At 38.9% G+C, this 23,024-nt stretch overlaps 1 protein-coding gene across 12 annotated transcripts; it reads left to right on the top strand.

Annotated features, from left to right (window-relative positions):
• The first annotated feature begins 134 nt into the window (after positions 1-134).
• On the top strand, positions 135-22,465 carry exoc7 (exocyst complex component 7). 12 transcript variants are annotated; one of them, XM_044103712.1, is made up of 22 exons: positions 152-368; positions 521-586; positions 1,365-1,549; positions 1,623-1,728; positions 2,239-2,461; positions 4,419-4,586; positions 4,870-4,881; positions 7,251-7,343; positions 9,078-9,146; positions 15,929-16,074; positions 16,830-16,982; positions 17,054-17,152; positions 17,252-17,314; positions 18,036-18,102; positions 19,321-19,359; positions 19,483-19,545; positions 19,623-19,743; positions 19,853-19,948; positions 20,032-20,095; positions 21,351-21,392; positions 21,481-21,614; positions 22,213-22,465. In XM_044103712.1, exons 1-22 carry the CDS (start codon positions 291-293, stop codon positions 22,313-22,315), a joined length of 2,190 nt encoding a protein of 729 aa, XP_043959647.1. In that variant the 5' UTR covers positions 152-290; the 3' UTR covers positions 22,316-22,465. The 12 variants fall into 12 exon arrangements, with proteins under 12 accessions (XP_043959658.1, XP_043959647.1, XP_043959649.1 ...); XM_044103714.1 differs by lacking the exon at positions 19,321-19,359; XM_044103715.1 differs by lacking the exon at positions 9,078-9,146.
• Positions 22,466-23,024: the final 559 nt, after the last annotated feature.

Raw genomic sequence — 23,024 nt, forward strand, 5'->3', positions numbered from 1 at the left:
TGATCAGTCATGGCAGTAAGAAATAGAAAACATGACTAAGTCCAAATTGATGGCTAACTTTTTTTTAGTTAATGTACTTCAGAATCGTACTCAAAATGTTTCTTTTAAGTTAATTTATTATTTTATTCTGAAACTCCGCCGGAAGCTACTGTTTTTTTTTTCATAACGGCATACCAACCTAGCTTATAGTAGCGTCCTTTAGCTCCTAGAAACAGCAGCTTTGGTTGATTGTTTTTATGATTTAAACAGTCCAGATAATTTGTTTTTCATCCTCTGGAGACCGTCCTTTGATGGGAATTACATCCAGGATGATTCCTACTGAGGATGCGTCCGCCAGGAAGCGAGAGATCGAGGAGAAACTGAAGCAGGTCAGTTTGGCTGGACAGGAAGTGGAGATCTATGCTAAATTCACGGTTTAGCTGACAAACAGGATGTTTAAATACATGCAGACTGTAAACTATAAAGTTGTGTTGTCCGATGATGTGTGACGACGGGATTATTTACTGTGGGAATTTTACAGGAACAGGAGACGCTGTCATTCATCCGGGAGAACCTGGAGAAGAGCGATCAGCTGACCAAAGGCATGGTGAGAAGATCTGTTTACTGCTGCCCAAAACATAACAGACTGCTACTTCTACTAAGCACTACTACTAATATAACTAACAATAATACCTTGATCTTGCTTTTGCTATGGAAAAGTGGAAGGATTATTATTTTATTTTCAGTCTCTGAGTTTGGTCTATTAGAATTTGATTTACTTATATGTAAACATTTAAACGAAGAAAGAAAACTAAAACATCTTTACAGGGAGGTCTATCCAAACATATCAATGAAAAGTTGTGTTGAAGACAAACCGGTGAACGAAAACGGTTGACAAGCAGCTTTAAGAGATTAAGCATAGCTCTTGTTTGTTTTCCATATATGGGAGAGATTTACAAGTTAAGTCAAGTTAAAGTTCATTCATAGAGCACTTTAAAAACAACTGAAGCTAACCAAACGGTTGAACAAGTCAGCAGTGGCTAATAAATGCACAAAATATAGAAAAAGTACAATATTGGTAAGATATGGTCACACCCCCAGGATATGGGCAACAACTATCTCATGCCATGTGTTTAGCCAATCCTGAACTGGAGGTAAACCAGAATTACTTTACCTAAATTAAGAAGAAAGGTGACTGAATTGTCTCTCAGTGGTCCAAAGTTTGAAATCATGCTACTGCAGTAAAATAAGACATTTCATGGCCGTTTTACACATCTATATCATGGGTTCCTGTATGCGTGCCGTATGTTGGCTCCATATTTTATACACATAAACTTCAGTTGAAGGTCTGTTTTTGACCTAGTCTGTTGTTCTCATTTTGTAAGGTTTCCATCCTGTCTTCGTTCGAGAGTCGGCTGATGCAGCTGGAGAACTCCATCATCCCGGTCCACAAGCAGACGGAGAACCTGCAGAGGCTGCAGGAGAATGTGGACAAAACTCTGTCCTGCTTGGACCATGTCATCAGCTACTACCACGTGGCCAAAGATACCGACAGGATAATCAGAGAGGGGTAAGGATTAGCTCCACCTTTTAAATTCTGCTGTAAGCAGTTACTGGGATATCATGTACTTGCTTTTTCTCAGACCTTCAGGCAGACTGGATGAATACCTCGCCTGCATTGCAAGGATCCAGAAAGCTGTGGAATACTTTCAGGACAACAACCCCGACAGCCCGGAACTTAACACAGTGGTAACTATCTTCTGAAATCTTTAATTGTAATTTTTTAAAATTTGTTTTTAAATCAGTTCAACAGTTTGAATCATACCCATCACACAAATCCCACACAGTCTTCAAAAGTCTGTGAAGATTTGATTTGGTTGAAGTGTTTTTTCAAGAATGGGTTAGTATGATAAAATAAACCGCAAATGTAAAACAATTGCAGTTTATTTTATTTTATGTTTTATCCGTTTTGCCGAAATGGTAAATATTTGAACAAGTTATTTCTGCCATATTATCTATCCATTCATCCATCTGTTCCTCCATCCATCTATTTTTTCACCTTCCATATTAGATCTTGCCTACTCTATATATAGATAGGATGCATGGGGGAGATTTTTATATTTCTTTGAAAATTTATCCAAATTGATCATAAACTGTGTAAAATTTAGTTTAGAAAGGTAATTGAAAAAAAAAAAATGTTATGACCTCTGTGTCCATTTCCTTTTAAATCGCCCTGATTAGTATTTTTTCTCTCTTCAGAAAGCTCGCTTTGAGAAAGGGAAAGAGCTGCTGGAGGCGGAGTTCCGGAGCCTCTTGACCCGCTACAGTAAACCCGTTCCCCCCATTCTGATCTTGGACGCCATCAGTGTGGACGAAGACATAGAGCTGCAGGAGGAGGTGGTCCTGGAACACCTGCCTGAAGCCGTATTGCAGGACATCATCTGTATTTCCGGCTGGCTGGTGGAATACGGACGCAACCAGGGTACGGCAGTTTGTCTTAGTTTGTCTGCTGTTTTTATGTCACTTCCACCCCAGGTCTCCCAACTTCTTCTTAAATTAGATTTAATCCTTTAGAAGATTTATTCAGCTGTTCTCTCATTCTAACGTAATATAGCTACGATTACATAATGTTTTCTTTCCTTTAATATAAATGCGTTGTATGTGATCTTATAAATAAGCATCTCTCATTAAATGTGCAGCTGTAATGCAAATAAATTAGAGCCAATTTGGGCCTTCCTAATATGTGCTTCTTGTTCAAAAGATGCAGAGAAGTTTCATTTTCTTGACTGATGATCAGCAAGGAGGCTAAACTATATTTAGCTTCTGTGTTTCATTACAACATCCATCAAAATATGTGTCATAACATACAAAAGTGTGTTCCTGTTTTGTGCTCTAACAGATTTATTACAATCCACATGATTGGAAGGTAAAGTTATTAAAGGTTAAGGGTTTAATTCAATTTAGTTTGAAGACTTTATCCAACAAGCCTTGCTGTTGTATGTATTCTCAGCAGGCGTTACTTCATGAAGTCCTTCTAAACATAAGATTTTTGAAGTCAGTTAAACAGCCGGTAGCTGAAGATAAGTGAACAAATACAGGGAAAGCAGAAGTAGCCCACCTAAAGTTGCCACCAGGGGGCAGTGTAGCATTAACAGGAGAGCTCAGCTGTTTCCGAAGCAACATAATGATTTTCTGCAAAAAGTCAAGCAATTAGCAGAACTAGTCTGGATACTTCAAGAATTTATTTTGGAGACAGACCAAGAGCAATTAAGAAGATGTGAATGCTTTTGCCTGTATGCATGAATTGTTTTATGAGCCACAAAACTGGAAAGATTGAGCTGACTGAGCAGCCAAATGATAAGCTGCCTCCTGGCAGTTGATACAGTTTGCCATTTATAGTAATTGTGGTTGTTATGTGAGATAAAATAAGTGATTTCTAGGTTTTTAGGAAAGAATTGAATTTAAATGGTACCTTTATGGTTAGAGACTTCATTATTATTTATATTTGATCATTTGGTCACTCTGTCTTTTATGACTACAAGTTTAACAAGAACTGGATGAGAGCATTTATTGTCCTTCAGTTTTGTCTTTTTTTTTTAGTAAGGGTGTTAATGACGTTAATGGATAACATTAAGTTAGCTAGACAGGTTGGAGCACAAACCTAATCTCTCTGTCCATTCCTACGCAATGTTTCCGGTTGAGGATAACATCACAGATTATTTATAGTTGCAGGTATACTTGTAGCATATTTATTTACATGGATTTGTAGCTGCTCTGTGAGCTGAATCTGGAGTTGACACTGAGAGTGGCGGAGTGTTGGTTCAGGCGCAGGAGAAGTGACAGATACTGATCAGTTGGTTTATATTCAAGCTGTTGTTTAATCTTCACACAAAGATTGGTAGCACAATGATTTGTCATTTTTTCATTAAAAACAAACAGCCATAGCAAGAAAAAAAGTTTTTCTTGTGGATGGTAATATCTCTGTTTATACAAAAGTCTGTTTTATTTTGCTATATCATTTTCTATAAATGGTAAGTATGGGCATTTTCACTATCCGACACAAAACACTATTAAAAACGTAGTTTTGAAAGACTTATCTTTGTCCAAAATGTTCATTTGATTTGTTCCTGATCACTTGTAATTGTTTTGTGGTGAAAAAAAACAACCTTTAATCTAGGAATTGTCTAAAAAATGAACACCTAACAGCCTGACCTGCTGATTTCATAACAAATCCAACCATATTTGTGTAAGCTTTAACACAAACATGACACATAGAGGAAGAAATGTTCTGCAGGTTCCTTGTCAGAGGTTAGAATTTTGAATTGGAGATGAACCAGTTAGAGTTGTTTGCTTATTTTCTTAATCTCCTACATGTAAGTAAAGACGGTGAGAGATTTGTTTTTAAGTCAAGGTGTAATCTTGAAAATGTTTTTCTGCAGATTTCATGAACGTCTACTTCCAGATCCGGTCCAGCCAGCTGGACCGCTCCATCAAAGGCCTGAAGGAACATTTCCGCAAGAACAGCGCCTCCTCTGGTATCCTGTACTCACCGGCAGTCCAAACCAAACGCAAGGACACGCCCACCAAAAAGGCTCCCAAGAGACCAGGTCAGCAGCAGACGGACCTGCTTCCAAACATAATCTGTTAACGTTCCTCTTCATTCGGCAACCACAGCTTCTGCCTTACAGATTACTGTAACAAACACATCCGAATCTGTGAATAATGACGCTTGCATTCAGTCTTCGTCGGTTACCATCCAGCCACATTATTCTTAATCTCTTTTAAATCATTCCTCGGCACATGGTGTGATTTTTTTTTTTCTTTTTTCTTTAAATGCTCTAACCATTCTTCATCCTTTCCTCCTCCATAATCCCTGTGTTGTGATGACAGTCTACATCCCAGGTAAACACAATGCTTCTGTGTGTGTGTCGTGCTTGCTGGTGTCCGTTTGGTGCCACGTGTCAGAGCAGGAGGAGAGACTCTGTTAGGGTTTATGTCTCGAGGTTCAGTGTTTGATCAGATGTAGTCGGTTAGCTCCAGCGTGTTGGCCTTCAGTTTCACGGCGAAGCGGCAGTAATGGCGTGAGTCAGCCGCTCTAAAGGTGGAACTGATTAAAAATAATAAGCACTGCGCTGCGGATTGTTGCTGTTCCGCACAGACGACCTCATAAACCCCATTTCAGTTCGCACACCTTCGTCAGATCCTTGGTGTTCTGTGTTCAGACAGAAACACTTTTGCAGAAAAGAAAGCAGAACATTTATGTAATTATCTCTGCAGATGAAACTGAAGGCTGTGTCGACTATTCGGTTTGTGACTAGAGCAGCTTGCCACCGACAAACAGCTTAACTGATTTGTCACACAATGTGTGCAGATAATTGGAAAACCAGTCTTTGTAGGGGATTCATTCACTGTGCGGTGTGACTGATAACCAGTTTGTCCTTCTAATTAATGCTAGGAGAACAAAAAGACATGAAAACTAAATAAAACTTTTATTAACCATTTCGGAACAAGGATAAATTCATTCTTATGTACGAATTGGGAACCTTTCTTTTGCCTGTTTAAACATTTGTTAGATTAAGTTTTCTTTGCTTTCACTGTTCAACATGTTTCTGTAATGAGGCAGAGATGAGTTTTGATTTCTGAGTATTCAAAATGTCATTGAAGTGTGCTGCTGTTTGCAAAACTGCCTAGAGGTGGAAGTAATGAGTTGTAGATCATCAGCAAGATACTTTTACAGCCACAATTCTCGGTTCATTACAGCTTTGGAGTAATTTTGCTTATCTTTTCAATGTAACCCCATAAATGAATCACAAGTAAATGAGAAGAAGACATGGTTGAAATCTCATCCGCAGCAGCCGTCGTAACTGAATGTCTGTGAAATTTATTTTACATTACTTAACCTTGCTGTAAAAATATGTCCACTTTTGGCTCTTTTCTTGGCCTTTTCTTGGTTGACTTACATGAATTATTAAACATTGGAGCAACACATTTATAGGGGAGGCATCAAAAGTTTGACTCTACTTGGTTCTCAGTGAATTTCTGGTAAGAATGTTGCTAAAAGCGATGCTGCGACAAGGTCCTGAAGGCGGAGTTTTGGAAAGAGGAGGAGATTTTAAAGAGACGGAGACCCAATCTCAAAGCTATTTCTTTTGACATATTTTATATATATATATGTATATATAGTATTTTTATAGCGACTGAAGGTAACACAGTTATTTTATTATACTTTAAAATGATGCTATATGCCATGAAAATACATAATACTGCCCCTTTAAATCTTTTCTCAATTAGTTTATTTCTAATTAAAACAGGTAAATTAGTTGTGCATTTCTTTTATGTTTTTTTCATGTTTATCTGCGTTTTTCCCCACTTTGTCCACTTTGCCTTATATTCCGCTCTAGCCACAAATCATAAAGTATTTATTTCTGCTTCTTTTGGTTCTGAATATGAGCATTGATTGGCTGGAACCACCAAACAATAAAGAAAAAAAACCCACAATATTCTACTAATGTCCACCATCCTCTTATTGTTAAGGTGCTGCTGTTTTCTTACCTCACTGATGGTTCTGCAATGGCCGGTCAACATTAAAACCTTAAGCATTGGTTCAAAGCTTTTCCGTACAAGCAAGAGTGTTGGTCTATGCGGAGACTCGTAGTGTGTGTTCTGTCGCCGGTGATGTAGGCTGAGCGGATGTTGAAGTTGGCATGTTGTTGGACGTGGCTGCGGCGCTGCGACCTTGTCTCTGTGTTCGTTGCATGTGTGATTCTGTTGATGTTCTAACCATCCCAGCTTTGTACGGTTTGTTTTGCAAATGTGCCACACGCTCACTAACCCAAGCCAACACATCACGTTTAATTCTAAAACCTGTTGAACATGTTTCATCTGTGTATCTTTAGACTTTTTTTTTATCAGTAATAATAATAATAATGATGCTGACTGTATTAATTATGAAGGCTGTGTACCTAACCTGTGTATTCTCTTCCATGACCCTGGCGCTGTGTGTTTCAGCACAGCTGTCCTGTCAGTGCTTTAGTTTGTCTTTCACCTGGTTGTTCTGTTGTGTAGCTGTGGTGGTGGGCTGCTCCCACCCCTCCATAGATACCTCTGCTGGCCGTCTTGTGGTGGAGGGATGTGCTGTCTGCTTTTCAACACTCACTTCCTAGCTCTCCTATCTTTTCTCCTTCTCCCTTCTCGTGTTTCTTGGCTGTCTGGACCTCGCTGCCTCCCCCGCCCCACTCCTCTGGACTCTTTCTGTCTGTCTATGGGACCAGGGACCATTCGCAAGGCCCAGAACCTTCTGAAACAGTACTCACAGCATGGGCTGGATGGGAAAAAAGGGGGTTCTAACCTCACTCCTTTGGAAGGTAAAGCACCTCGGTCTTCTCTTCGCTCCGTTTTCCTTCAGCTGTTTCACTCGCAGAAAAACAGGCCTGTCACAATAGCTCTGAAGGTCTTGATTAGCCGTGTTTGATTGAAGAATAATCAGGTTCCACCCAGAAACATGTTTCCACTGTTAAGAAGTCTATCAGCTTAGCACAGACTTGAATGGAAATTTTAATGAACTAATGTCTCGTGGTCTCCATGACCTTCACAAATGAATGTTTGAATGTTCCTAGATTGCTGCAGATTTTAATATTCTCCTTTACTAAGAATGCAGTCATACTTTGCTGCACTCTTCATTTGCTCCATCACATATTTTTTTTACTGAATTCCTCTCTTTCCTAACCAGGCTGCCAGTGGCAGTCAAATAGAACGTCTGCCACTTTAAACCTAGAACTGGAGAAGCAAACATGCTGTGAGACACTCGGGCAAATTGATGTAGTGTATTTAATTATAAATAGTTAACTTTTTCACCATAAAACATTTAATGCTATCATTTATTTCATTTTTTTCTGCTTGGTCGTTTTAGACTGGTGGCTAGACTGTCTAAAATGCAATCTTTCTGTTGAGATCTGTTAAACTCTATAACTTGATTCTTTAAAGAAAAAAAATCTATTAACAGCAACTCCTTTGTCATGCAGTCGCCATTTCCTCCTGATATGAATAATTAATGACTTTTTCCGGCAGGAAGTCTAGATTGGTCACTAAAGCCCCTCCTGTCAGAGCACCTTTGGGTTGAAAATGGATAGACAAATGGTTTTAGTTGAGGCTGGAGCAGCTGGCAGAGAAAGCCTTGCTGTAACTTCACACTGCCTTATAAATTATTTGTAATTCTTGAATCAGTTATGTCGATATGAGGTTTTAAGTTTGGCCACAACAATGCAGGTTAATACCCCCAAAACTTTTTAATTCTTATATTCCTAGAAATTCACCTTTTCCCTGATTTAGACAGATGTTCATCTTTTCTACATGTGGCCCCATCTTTAATTAAACCTTCAGTCAAGTGTTTTATTTTTTTATTTTTAACATAATTCCACTAATTTACAGACACAATTAGCTTCATAACTGGTGTTTTATTATTAATACCAACATTTTTGCACTGCTTCTAATTTCAGTTTGATCTTACATTAGAAACATTACTTCTCATTCTGAGTGGTTTTCCATTCACCCTTCCTATACCTTAGATTTCAATATAACAAAGCTATCAATGATTCAGAAGATTTTTAATTACATTAAAATATTAGAACATTGTTCTAAGAGCTATAGATTATTTTTAATATTATTGTGCGGTATTAAAATAATCCCAAATGACTGACCTAAAGAGATGAAACAAACAAAAGAGATCATATGAAAATATATTTTACTTCAATGCGAGACGGTGCTGTTTTTCCAGAGTAGCGATAACCTGCAGTGGAAACATGTGCCAGGATGTGGTTTTTAAAAGGTGAGACCAATCTAAAGCTGTTGTGAAACTTGAAGCCTGTTTCTGCCTTGTAGCTTAACACACTCATTTAGACAACATGAACCTGTGGGCCCCTCTACCCCCACCCTACCTATCAATGGGTCTCCCCTGCTTCTTTTCTGGCCCCTGTGGTGGTGCTTGGTGGTGGTCGGAACAGCTGATCCAGGGTCAGGTTTGTCTCCCCTTTCCCCCTCAGTCTGGTCAGAGCCCAGGTGGTTTTGACCAGTCTTCCTGCTGTCCCATCCCCACCCACCAGGTTACGATAATGACCTGCGGGTCAAACTCCACTCTGAAGCCCTGAACGAGAAGCACGGGGCCACCGCAGGTGAGTTATGAGAAAAAGCGGGGAAGAGAAAGAAAAACAGGTGGACCTCGGATTAAATATCATTGTTTTGTTTTTGTTTTGAATTGTTTCGGCCTCCAGATGCAACACTTATTGTCGCTATACATCAACATGGACTGCTTCATTACACTTTTCTTCCAAAATGGCAGACATGCTCCATTGTGGAGCGACAATTCTCCCACTTTTCTTTTTAGTGTATCAGCTGGTATTACAGGGTATAGTATTCTATGATGGCAAAAACAGAAGTAGAAAAAAAATGCACAAATGTCTCAGTTTGTTTAAAAGACAAATGTTGCATCATGTACAACAGTGCAGCCATAATATTTACACTTACCTATTTAATTATATAGAATCAAGTCAAGTTTAAAGTAGTCCACTTTCTATTGCCAGATTCAGTTTTAATGATATGCTTATGAGTAACTTATTATAATACAGTGCAGACAAATTCAGGTCATCATTTAATGGCTGTTGGTATAATACTATTTATAATGATAACATAAATTGTATGCAAATCCAAAATAAAAGCGTTACAGCTTTCTTTTCTCTCAGCACAAAGTACTGCAGCCAGCTACTGTTCCTTCTTCTACTCCTATTTTACTCTACTGTCTAAAACTGAGTGTAAACTCACAAGCCACCTACTTTCGGTTTCTGGTAGGAAAAGAAAACCCTAAATTAAAATTTGATTTGCTGGTGTATTAAATTACAAAACAAAATCCAATACAAATAAAATATAAAATACTACTAACAATAATATTACGCGCATATATGGGGGTTACACAACATTCAGTCTGTTACAGTGGTATGGTTTTAGGCTTGATGTTTATTTTGCGATTATTAATAAGCTATTGCTGTGGTAAGAGGAGAAAACTATAAATATATCGCTGCACTTTACTGTATGGCTAGCTCCATGGCTAGCTCGCTGTTACTGTCTCTTACTCTGCAGTTGTGGAGTCACAATATCTGGGATCATGAGCGCCCCCTGCCGTGAGGCAAGAGAACTGCCTGCCTCACCTCGAATCTGTTCTCTGCCGTTTCTGATCGCTTCTCAGCCACGAAACACGTTACACACACAGCTGGCGACAGAAAACACTGTACATTATATACATAAGCTAAATTATGGAAAATCAGTTCAGATATTAAATGTTTTTTAACCATTTTATTGGTGACGTACAGACAGGAGGAGCTTGCTCTCATAGAATGGCAGTTAGCGAGAGGTTGATCAATCAGGTGAGGCTCAGCTGCTGCTGCCTCACTTCACTTCCGAGCATTTGAATGGGAAAATGCGAAACTTCTGCAATTTTGAAGAAAAAATTAATCATAATTGGTTAAGCTAAATAAAAAAGAATTACTCCACAGTACTGGCTCACTTGCGTCCCCTGACCGCACGTCACTGGTAACTATGGCAACCAGTGACAGTTTAAAAGCCCACTGACTCTTTCTGCAGTCAGGTTGCGCGCGCATCCGTCCTGTAAATAAAAAAAATCCATCAGACAAGCCCGCTCTGAATATCAAACGACACTGTGACATCACAACGTGACTCCAAAGGCAGAATTCTGACATCACCAGCTATTATATAAGCTCCTCACATCATCAACTTTCATCACAGCCTTTAGAAGCCTTGTTGATACATACAGAATATCTTTAGCAGTTTACAGATTTACAACTTTGTTTGGTGCAAATTTCCTTTGGTGATTTACATCAAACTTACAGTGAAATCTAAACTGAAATTCTAGAGATTTGATTTTTGCTTAGAACTTGAAAGAAGCAAAGCTTACGATGGAGATCAACCAACGTAGCATCGAAGAGACTGAACTCGAGATCATTGAAAGGGAATTGCAGATACCCAACCGACCCAAGCGCAAGAGGAAGAAGGTGCCTTTTGCTGTCTGGTTGGAGCAGCAAGAGATGAAAACTTCTGCTGAGAATATTGAACAGCAGGAGGTTTCATCTGTGATGGAAAATGGATCGATCGCCCAACCTCTGGAGGTAGTCGATCAGAAAGGGGATAGACCGACACCTGACAGTGAGCCCATTGTGGAGAACCTGGTACCGACTAAAACCTGCTCAGAGGAACACGCCCCAGCTGACCAAGAGATTTCTGCTGGAAACATTGAGAAGCAGAACAAATCCCTGGTCAGCGGAGAAGAGTCCACCGTTGGAGGTCAGGAGAAAATAGAAACAGCAGAGAGGGAACAGCCACCAAGGACCAGGCGTAATAAAAAGAAGAAGATCCCGTTCAGTGTCTGGTTGGAGACACACGCCCCTGTTGACCAACGGATTTCCTCTGAGATTACTGGAATGGAAGAAACTTCACTGGATACAGAACAAGAATTGATCTCTGTACCTCAGGAAACAACAGAGAAGGAACAGCCCCTTAAGTCTGACACTGAAGATGTTGAAAAGGTGGAGACTTCTCTGCCTGAAGAAGGAGATCAGGACAATTCTTTAAATATAGATATTTATACAGAAGAACCTGTGATTTCTGTAACACAACTGGTGACTGAAAACAACGACATCTCCAAACCAGACAGCAAACTGGATCAGAAAGGGGAGAAACAATCAAAGCCTAAACCCATCAATAAGACGCCACTGTTGTGGAAATTTTTTCCCGAGCCTGATGCCACCATAGATCTGTCATTTTTCACTGGAAACACTGACATTAATGATGGACCTCTGCTGGAAAACCAAAGTCTTCAGGCAGCTTCGCCCAGCAGGGGAAATAAGACGGTTTGGAAAACGCTGCCCAAATCAGAACCTCATGTTGATATAACTTTTATTGCTGGGAATATTGAAACGGAAAATGTTTCAATGGCGGCACAAAAAATTAATGAGGAAGCTTCCTTGGCAACAAGTCAACCAAAGTGTACATGTGCTGCTAAATTTAAGGAAACTGAACTGGAACACATCAAATTTAGGAAATATTTAATGAATCAGCTCGACGAAATGTTTGATACGAATAAAAAACTGAGTGCAAAACTAAAACAGCAGAAAGATCTGCTGAGCAAAGTCCTCTCAGAGAGACAACAACGCAGGAAAACAACAGTTTCTGTTCAAACTCAGACTGATTCAGAGGAAAACCTAAAGCAGAAACCAGTCAGTTTTCAATCAGCTTCAACTCAGACAGAAACGGAGGAACCAGAAACCAGTTCCCAGTTGAAACCAGTCCTGAAAACTGTTTCAACACAAACAGAGACCGAGGAACCAGAAACCAGTTCCCAGTTGAAACCAGTCCTGAAAACTGTTTCAACACAAACAGAGACCGAGGAACCAGAAACCAGTTCCCATTTGAAACCAGTCCTTCAAACGGTTTCAACACAGACAGAGACGGAGGAACCAGAAACCAGTTCCCAGTTGAAACCAGTCCTTCAAACGGTTTCAACTCAAACAGAGACAGAGGAACCAGAAACCATCTCCCAGTTGAAACCAGTCCTGACAACTGTTTCAACTCAAACAGAGACGGAGGAACCAGAAACCAGTTCTCAGTTGAAACCAGTCCTTCAAACTGTTTCAACTCAGACAGAGACGGAGGAACCAGAAACCAGTTCCCAGTTGAAACCAGTCCTGAAAACCGTTTCAACACAAACGGAGACGGAGGAACCAGAAACCAGTTCCCAGTTGAAACCAGTCCTTCAAACTGTTTCAACTCAAACGGAGACGGAAGAACCAGAAACCAGTTCCCTGTTGAAACCAGTTCTTCAAACTGTTTCAACACAAACAGAGACGAAGGAACCAGAAACCAGTTCCCAGTTGAAACCAGTCCTTCTAACTGTTTCAACACAGACAGAGACGGATGAGCTGGATACCAGAAGTCACTGGAAACCAGTTTGTGGAACGGTTTCAACTCAAACTGAGGTAGATCTGTTGGAATCCGGATGCCAGTTGAAACCAGTTTATGAAACGATCTCGACACAAACTGAGCTCCCTTTACTGATCCAAGAACAGTCGTCTGAGACACAACAGGATGGACATCAGGATGGGCAGACCAAGGGATTAAAGAGATCAGCAGGTAAGAAGAGGAGAGAGTCATCAAAGAAAGCTGCCTCTGAATTAGAAACAGTCAACAATGAGAAAGTTTCTGTAAAAAACAAGGAAGAAGAAGAAGTTTCAATGCCGGGAATCATCAAGGATCAGAGAGCCACCATCATTATCGAGATTCATAAAAATAACAAAGTGATTGATAAACTGCAGCAGGTGACTGAAGATAAAATGGTCCCTGGAAACAACCAATTGGGGATCATCAGGTTGAGAAAAGACCAAAGATCAAATCAAAATCTAAGAAAAGGAGAAAGACAGCAGGAAATCTGAACTGGAAAACAATTCAAACCCAGTAGTGACTCATCAAAACTTGGTCCAAAACACGGAGACACCAAAACCTGATTTAGAATCAGCACCAGAGATCCCACAGACAGCTTTAGAGGAAACAGAGATAAAACCAGTCATAGTGTCAGAAGATGGAACAGATCAGGATCCTGTAGTTCTTACAGAAAAACTAAGAACATCGCCTCCACAGACAGAGGTTACTGTAAATGATGATCTAATCCAGAGACCTCAGCAATCAGAGACTCAACCATCTGAAGAGTCAGATGAACAGAACAAAGTCTCTGAAGAAGAAGAGAGCCCAAAGACAAAGATTTCTCTGTGGAGGCGATTCAAAAAGGCTGTGACTCCATCCTGTCTGCGCCAGTTTAAAGACAGAAGAAAAGGCCAAACAGCGTAGACACTTTATGTCTCCAGATGATCAGGTTTAAAAGAGGGAGGGGCCAGGTGTGGGTTGGGTGATTGGTGGGATTTGGGAAAAGAGCTACAGTTGTTGTTAATTGGACATTTCAATATTAAAAAGCCAGGACTGCACGGTGGGAAAGCGTCTCCTGTGTAGCTGTGGGTTCACTCCGGTGCTCCGGCTTCCCCACGTTCAACAACATCAGTACTCATGTTCATCCATTGGAAGAGTTTTATTTCTAATTCTAAACAGAAAACAAGAAAACCACATTTAATAATTAATGGGAGATTTGGAAAATGAAAATTTAAAAAACATGGAACAAAAAGAGACTTTTAGAAGTTTAAACTTATACAAATTTGAAAGAAATTAAAAACTAGTTATGTTTCTGGGCAAGATATAAATATATATATATATATCTAAATTCATATATATATATATATATATATATACATATATATATATATATATATATATATATATATATATATATATATATATATATATGTATTTGTATATATATTTATAAATAAATAGACATCTTTATAAATATAGATATAGATATTTAGAAATATATATAAATATAAAATATCTAGATCTATAGATCTAGATCTATATAGATCTATATATACATAGATATGTATATATGTATATACATATCTATATATATCTATAGATATATAGATCTAGGTCTATGTAGATATACAAATGTATATCTATCTATATAGATATACATATATAGATAGATATGTATCTATCTATATCAGTGACGTGCGGTGAGGTTAATAGCTGGTGAGGCACTGACGTCATCAGAATCAGATTTGCAAATAGATGCATAGATTGACAGCAGTTTACAGGTTATGTTTCACTTCTGCATCCTTACACATACAAACTGTAGCTCACAAAACACACATTTCCTTAAAAAACAAAACAAAATAAATGTCAAAAGTTGGGATAAGCGAGAGGGAAAAAAATCACTATCTCTATTACAATCTACCGCTGCACTTGACTTGCTTCCCGAATCGTTTAGCCTAGCTCGCTGTCACTTACTCGGCAGTTGAGGAGTGAACAAGACGAACGTCTGGGATCTTGAGCACCCCCTGCCATGAGGCAAGAGAACTGCCTGCCTCACCTCGAACCTGTTCTCTGCCGTTTATAATCGCTCATTACACGAAACACGTTACACAAACACAGTTGGTGACAAAAAGCACTGTACATTATATATATAAGCTAAATTATTGGAAATAAGTTCACATTAAATTTGTTTAAACCATTTTACATGCTGTCTCCGCTTAGCAGCCAGCGCAGAGCCAGAGGTTGCGCAATCCACGGTGAGGCAGAGCTCGCTGCTGCCTCACCGGCATCGCTTCCAAGCATTTGAATGAGAAAATAAGAAAATTCAGCGATTTTGAACAAATAAAAATCGAAATTGGTGAAGCTACATGAATAATAAATATTTTTTAGTACAAACCACCGGATGAATATAACAATTTAAATTACTTTATGATTATATATTTTCTTTCTTTCCATGATGGCTGGTGAGGCACTGCCTCACCTGCCTCCCCTGACCGCACGTCACTGGCGATATCATAACAATTACCAAATTGTAAAAATATGGATTAAGGTAATAAATGTTATGTAAGACTATGCTTATTTTGTGTGGTAATAAAACTACTACCAAAATGAGTGTTTATAATAATAACACTTAACTTTTTTTTTTTTTTGCTATCATAAACATTATGTTATCTCATTAGAAATGATTTCTCTGAGGGCATTTTAAAGTTTAAAGTCTTTTTTTATGGCTCTTAATTATTTTTCTGGAGTTAAAATCACCCAGCTGAAATAATAGGAACAGTCCATATACACATACATATATATATATATATATATATATGTATGTATGTGTATATGGTCTGTTATATAAAAGACCTGCAGAAATCAGAATTTTTAATGTATGGGAGAAAAGCATACAGTAAAAAGGGGCAGCTAAAATGCTCAGTATTGTAAACGAGACATTTTACTAGAACTGTTGTTTTTCATCTCTCAGGGAAAGACGATGTCCTGGACATCGAGATCGACTCTTACATCCACTGTATCAGTGCCTTCGTTAAGCTGGCTCAGAGTGAGTATGCCCTTCTGACTGAAATCATCCCTGAGCATCACCAGAAGAAGACCTTCGACTCCCTGATTCAGGTCAGAGACGCTGAGATTTGATCCTTTTGTTGCAGCTTTGGTTTCTTAAAAGTGGCAAAGGTTTTCTTCTCAGTAAAATCAGCGCACTGAAATGAAACTCAAAAGCAGAAAAACATATTAGTGACTGCAGAACAGAAAATGTGGAAAAAAAATACACAATTGGAAATTAGTTTATGTTTACCATTTTGCATTGAATATTTTTTAGTTAATATGCTTTCTATAATTGTATTTACATTATAACATATAAATACCTATTTTGTCAATAATTTATTTATAGTTATATTCGCTTGGTTTAAGGACCACAACCACTGCAAATAGCTGAAATCTGTGAATACTTGAGGCCCCCTCTAAAAACACTGACAGCTGCTTGTTTTAATATTTCAAAGACAAAATATGCCTCAGTTTGCATTAAGACACACAGAGGAAACAATCTTCACACTACTACTCTTGGGGGTCAGCCAATCAGTGCAAAGGAAAACGAATGGCTGCTTTATAAATGGCAGTAGTGTATCAAATAGCATTGTGCCTCTGTATTTCAGCTCTCCAAGCTGCATTTTCTTTCAAGTATTTTTTTCTATGTGAGAAAATTGCTAATAGGCAAGTTTTGCGTAAATAATTGTAGCTGCATTCCATAGGAAAAATCTGTGAATTTATGAATTCACAAAATGTGGGTTTCCACTGCATTGGATTGCGATCCATTTACTGTTGATGGGAGTCAGTAACATCCCTCCGGGTTTTCTCTCATCTGTCCACAGGAGGCTCTGGACAACCTCATGCTGGAGGGGGACAACATTGTGTCTGCGGCTCGCCGGGCCATCATGCGCCACGACTACTCAGCCGTCCTGACCATTTTCCCCATCCTCAGACACCTGAAGATGAACAAGTCCGAGTTTGACTCAACACTGCAGGTTGGAGCCGTTGCTGGAGGAAAATAATGTGTTTCTTGAGTTGGATTAATTTTACACCCCTGTGTGTGCAGGGTACGGCTGCAAGCACCAAGAACAAGCTGCCCACGCTCATCACCTCCATGGAGACAATCGGAGCCAAAGCGCTGGAAGAGTTTGCAGACAGCATTAAGGCACGACGATCAGATTATTTCCATTTAATCAGCAACCCCTGATTGATTGACTGATCGACCAATCTTTATTCGCTCTCCTTTCTTGTTTCCTAACAACAGAATGATCCTGATAAAGAGTACAACATGCCCAAAGATGGAACAGTCCACGAACTGACCAGCAATGTGAGTAGTGACTTTTTTTTTTTTCCAGTACAGATCGAAATGTTGCAAGTCTGACCTGTTCATTCTAAATGAGCCAGAAGCTCTTAACAGATTTTTGTTGAAATTTTAAAATTTTAGCAACAAGTTCTCCTGATTAGACACTGGTGTCAGAATGAGATTCATTAAATTGTTGCTGCACAGAAATCATTGTGGCATAATTTCTGGACTGTTCGGTGGGCCTGAATATAAGTTGCATCACTAAATTTAAAAATAAAATAAAATTGCATATTTATAAGCCGTAGGTGTCCACATTTTAACACGAGGCATTTTACAGGAAGATTCTTTTAAAACTTTTAATGAAATATGTACGGTAAATAAATTTTTCTAACAGTGCCTGTAACACAGCTGCTTCAAAAAAACTAGGAAAAGTCATAGATCGCTATCTTCAACTTCATCCTGCGCTTTAAGACCAGTGAAGCCTTTTCAATGTTGGAATTAAGCAACTTAAAAATTACTTAGTCACATATTTCCTTACTCTCTCTTTCACTGTCATTTTCACTTGTACTTCTTTTTTTGAGGCAAATTCGCCCAAGCTCGTTAGCTCGTTAACATCCTTACATTAACTGCATCATTGTTTCAGCGGCAGTCATCAACGCGTGTGGAAACAATTAACGACTTATTGTCCTGAAACTACGGTAAACTTCCATAAAGCGGTGCTGGTGCTCTTCTTCTCCATCTGCAGGCCATCCTGTTTCTGCAGCAGCTGCTCGACTTTCATGAGACAGCCGGAGCCATGTTGGCCTCCCAAGGTACCGTCACTATGACGACACGGACAACTAACTGACTTTCATCTTTCTGCTTTGCTGAAACAACTGACCCCTCTGCCGGACAGTGTTTGGATACTGATGTGTTTCACCTATGAGTCTGTTTTCAATAAATCACTCTGAACGACAGCCTGTAAATGTAGCCAGTAAGATTAAAAAGGAGTTATAGTTGCATCTGTCTGCAATACTTCTTCCAACCTTGCTTATTTTAAATTAAATATTAAGTTGTTTATATATTTATTATATTACCCTTAATTTGAAGTTCTTAAATCTTAAGTTAACGGGATGTTAAGCTTTCTTTAAATTCCAACATGTAACATTCTTAAGTGGAGCTTTAGAGCAAGCAATTAGTTAATTTAAATTTATTTTAAAAATGTTTGTTAATATTCATTTTATTTAGTTTCTTTCCTTCACACAATTTCCTTGAAATTATTTTTTTTATAGATTTATGTATTTTTTGTTGCTTTAATTTCATTTTCATATTTCTAACTCTGTCTCACATTAGGTTTCACACATGCTTTTCTAGTCATATTGACCAAAAAATATTTTATCATTATGCAACTTTTTAAAATTTTAACAATACAATAAATTTTCTACAATGCTTTTTTAAGGGTATTAAAAATATATATATATTTTTTTACATCTATTCAAAATGAAGTTAGAATACTAATGTTGAGTTATTTGTAAAAACGTTTTAGCTTTGTTTGTCAGTGAATAATGCCTGCTTTAATGGAGTTCCTCAGCTAAGGCAGTTTAAATGTAGCATCTGACTAAATATAAACTAGAGGTCTGTCCTCTTTGACTGGGAAGGTTTGACTCATCACACACATTCAACATATTAGCTTAATACATCTGACCTTTTCAGTGTGTTTCGGAGCTAAACGCACAATGATTAAGAGTTCTTAACCAAACAGAAACCGGAGGGGCGACATCATTCTCCAAACACCTGTCCTGTGATTAAATGTGAAACCAGTTAAGACAGTCTGGTTAACAGGCCGGTTTCCCAGTTTCTGCTTGTTTTTGTGCTACTCTGTGCGGCTGCCTCATAAATCTCAGATAAAACGGTGGAAATGTTCCTCTTTAAACCCTCACTGCCTGGCTGACGGCTGTTTGCTTTTTCTGCTCTAACAAATCTCTTCTAACCTTGTTGCTCCTGCCTCTTTTTCTGTCTCTTCTCTTTTTGCCTTGCCTCGGCCTTTGTAGTTCTGGGGGACACTTACAATATCCCCTTAGACCCCCGAGGTAAGCCGGAGACTGTCCGTGTGTGTAGGCTTGATGTCTTCTGTCTTTACTCTTGCTTTTCTTATTTGTGTGGGATCATTTAGCTCTAAAACCATTGGTTAAATATTTCCGCTGTTTTTCCAGAGACGAGTTCAGCGAGCAGCTCCACCTCAGACTTCAACAAACGGCTGCTGAGTTCGTACATCTGTAAGGACACACTTTCGCCTGTTTAGTGTGACAGCTCTTTTTGTGCTGACTCATAATCATCTTCTGTTTTTCTTCAGGTAAAGTTTTAGGAAACCTGCAGTTGAACCTGCTCAGTAAATCCAAGGTTTACGAGGACTCGGCTCTCAGCGCTATTTTCCTGCACAACAACTACAACTATATCCTCAAGTCTCTGGAGAAGTCAGCGTCTTTCCTGTCGTTCTTTCACTGCCTCATTTGTCAGACACTTTGCACTTCATTTCACCACTGACATGTGAATGTTTGTCCATGTCATTTTGGATGACTGCAGGTCCGAGCTGATCCAGCTGGTCACGGTCACTCAGAGGAAGGCAGAGAGTTCTTACAGAGAGCTGATCAAGCAGCAGATCGATATTTATCAGCGCAGGTAAGTGATAGTTTCATGAAAAACTCGAGGACATTTAATAATTTTTATTTACTTTCTGCTGAAGTTGTTTCTTTCTGCTGCAGCTGGCTGAAGGTTTTGGAGCACCTGACAGACAAGAACATGCCTATTTTCCAACCAGGTGCCAAGGTCAGGACTTCATAATCTGTCGCTCAGAACACAGTTCAAAGCATTTGTGTGATCTGTAGTATTGAAAGTTCAACACAGTTTCCAACAGCAACTGAAACAGCACATCGATGTGATGGGACGGAAATAACCCATAGCCTCATTGCAAGCAGTGCCATCCACAATCCTCATTTGCTATTTGCTCTTCGTGTTCAGTAAAAGACAAAAAAAAAAAAAGCTTTTACTTGATTAGCTTTCGAAAAAAACTCAATTTAAATTGAGTTTCTAGTCGTCAAAAGTGGCTAAGTATAAAACTTGACTTGGTTTTAAAATTTTAAAGAAATAAAATCACAGGCAAAAAGAATTTTCTTTTACATTCCTGCACAGGCAGTCATTGTAAATTGTGACTGTAGGTGCTATTAATCTGTCGTCTCCTCACCACAAAACAAATCACGTTGGACAAGGTCATACAAGAAAAAGCATTAGAAAAAAATTCTCTTTGCTGTCGATTTTGGGTTTTTATTATTTTAGATATGAGAAGACAAATCAACCTTTAAATTTCTGCTTATCTGATTAAAACTCAAAAAGGAATTATTTCAGTTTAATATGTCAGACTAAAACAACCAAAAATGACTTGCTTGTTCATCGTTTGTTTCTGATGAAAAACTCTAATTACCAAAACTTACACTAACCCTGATAGCGTTGATATGTTCCTTATTCTGCTTGATGATTTAAAGGTGGACTACCATCCTGCCCCTGCTTCAATCTGCTAGAATCTCTGTTTTCTAAATTAATACACATTCATGCACCACATGAACAGAAATGGGAATCAGCTGTGTCTTCTGCCTGACAAAAGCTTGCAGCTGAGGAGGAGCGCACACACCTCCACGTTGCACCCAGGTTCTGTTGTGCTGGTTGCTAGGACACTACAATGTGTGGCTTTAAAGCTGGAGTTTACGTGCAGTATATAAAATTTGGGTTGTTTAAAAATATGTTCAACTAAGAATTATCATTAGTGATGAGATAGAGGATGAGTTTTGACTCCCCTGCATCCTGAAGGAAGAGGAAACTGATGATGGAAATAGTGAAACCTCCATAGCTAGATGTATGGAAAGGAATTTCACAGAAACAAAAATCCTAGTACAAATGTGATACTTGTGCTACAGTGGCAAGTAGAAAAAAAACTGAGGAGTTTACTGTCAAACTGAAAACTTTGGGAGTGAATTTTTGTAGTTTTATATGTAACTTAATGTTGTTTGAAATTGTTTTTCTCTATTAGCTGAAAGACAAAGAGCGACAGGTGATTAAAGACAAATTTAAGGTGAGCCACAAAGAAAATACAAACCTTTGGTGTGAACATATTAAAGCAGATATTTTAACTGCAGTCGTTACCTGTGTGTCTCTCTCAGGGGTTCAATGATGGCTTGGAGGAGCTGTGCAAGATCCAGAAAGGCTGGGCCATTCCAGATAAGGAGCAGAGAGACTACATCCGACAGTCCCAGAGGAAAATTGTCTCAGATGCTTACAGAGCCTTCGTTCAGAGGTGAGACACATCCATTTTATCTCCTCTGGTAATTTTGATATGGGGACGTGATCTGTTTGAATTCAGAAAACTAAAAGAAACTAAATTGTCATGTTCCGAAATGGAGGAGCTAAGTATGGAAAAACAGTAGACCGTCATCCCTCTCTTTGCAGAGCCAGCTTTAGGCCCGCTATCTCTCAGTAGCCACTTTTTATCTGACTTTATCGGGGAGGTGTTTGTTTCCCCCACTCTCATTTCCAACGTCGCACAGCAGCCAAGCTAAATCTTTTCAGACCTCACTGTAATATGTCATTCAGGTAGAAGGGTCTACACTTTGACTGGCCCATTGCAGGACCTTCAGACCGTTGGTTTTAGTTGTTTGTGCCAAAGCACTGCATTTAGTTTTCTCCTAAAATGATGATGAGGATATTGGCCTACAGAGTACTGATGTGAAACTTCTAAGTTCCTGTGATTTCCCTGACATTGCATCAACTCATGAAAGATTTGCAGCCGTTTTCTGAATGATGGACTTCAAACAGTGTGCCATGGCATAGTGTTAAGATTCCTGAATCGGTTTCTTATGGTAGAAAATGTTTCACTCCTTTGGTTTCACTTGCAGGTGTGCCAACATCTCCTTCACTAAGAACCCTGAGAAGTATCACAAGTATCGGCCGGAGGAGGTGGAGGAGATGATCGAGAAGCTTTTCGACACGTCAGCCTGATGTACAGCTTGTCTCCCTCATGCAGAAACACGCCCTCTGCACACCACCTCCTCCCTTTCTGCATCTAAATGTTTTCCATCATATATTTATCTAACTTTGCCTCTCTAATGTCAAGTTTCTGATTAATAAACACTAAATCATCCTGCTTTATTAGTTTGTCTAATTATGTTCATTACAGATAATTAAAACAAACAAATATGGTGACAGATGATGGAAAACATCCAGAAGCTGCCACTTAAAGAACATTCAACAATTAGAGAAACCCCACAGAGAGATTGCCCCCTAATGAGATGAAGAGGCTGCATACAGGAAGACGTTCAGACCCTGTTTTCAGTTCCACAGCTGTGTGTGGCGCCAACACACTCGTTGGCGTGTTTTCCGCTAAACAGGCCAGAATAGGTTTGTAGAAGTTTAAGATTTGTTTGTTTAAAGAATAATTTCTCACAGACTAAATTGGATTTACACAATTAAATCATATTTATAAAACTCATTGTTAATGTTCAGTACAGAGAAGTTAAGTTTTTTGTTTTTTTTAAAAAGTGCCTTTTCTTTAATATTACCTGACCAAACATCCGCGCTATTAACTTCTTCAAATTCGACTGAAATTTGAATCTGGCCACATGGACAAGCTAAATGTCTTCAGCTTATGACCAGAAAGGAAAAAAGTGTTTGAGCTCAGCGCAGAGATGTACTATAAGCTTGGATGATT

The sequence above is a fragment of the Gambusia affinis genome, linkage group LG20, assembly GCF_019740435.1.
Source record: "Gambusia affinis linkage group LG20, SWU_Gaff_1.0, whole genome shotgun sequence".
In the NCBI taxonomy this organism is placed as follows: domain Eukaryota; kingdom Metazoa; phylum Chordata; class Actinopteri; order Cyprinodontiformes; family Poeciliidae; genus Gambusia; species Gambusia affinis.

Bases quoted from the DNA above. Each gene is read 5' to 3' on its own strand.
- exoc7 (XM_044103712.1), top strand. From the start codon at position 291: ATGGGAATTACATCCAGGATGATTCCTACTGAGGATGCGTCCGCCAGG. The intron at 17,153-17,251 runs GCACGACGATCA...TCCTAACAACAG, and splicing joins AGTTTGCAGACAGCATTAAG to AATGATCCTGATAAAGAGTA. The intron at 19,360-19,482 runs GTAAGCCGGAGA...CTGTTTTTCCAG, and splicing joins TATCCCCTTAGACCCCCGAG to AGACGAGTTCAGCGAGCAGC.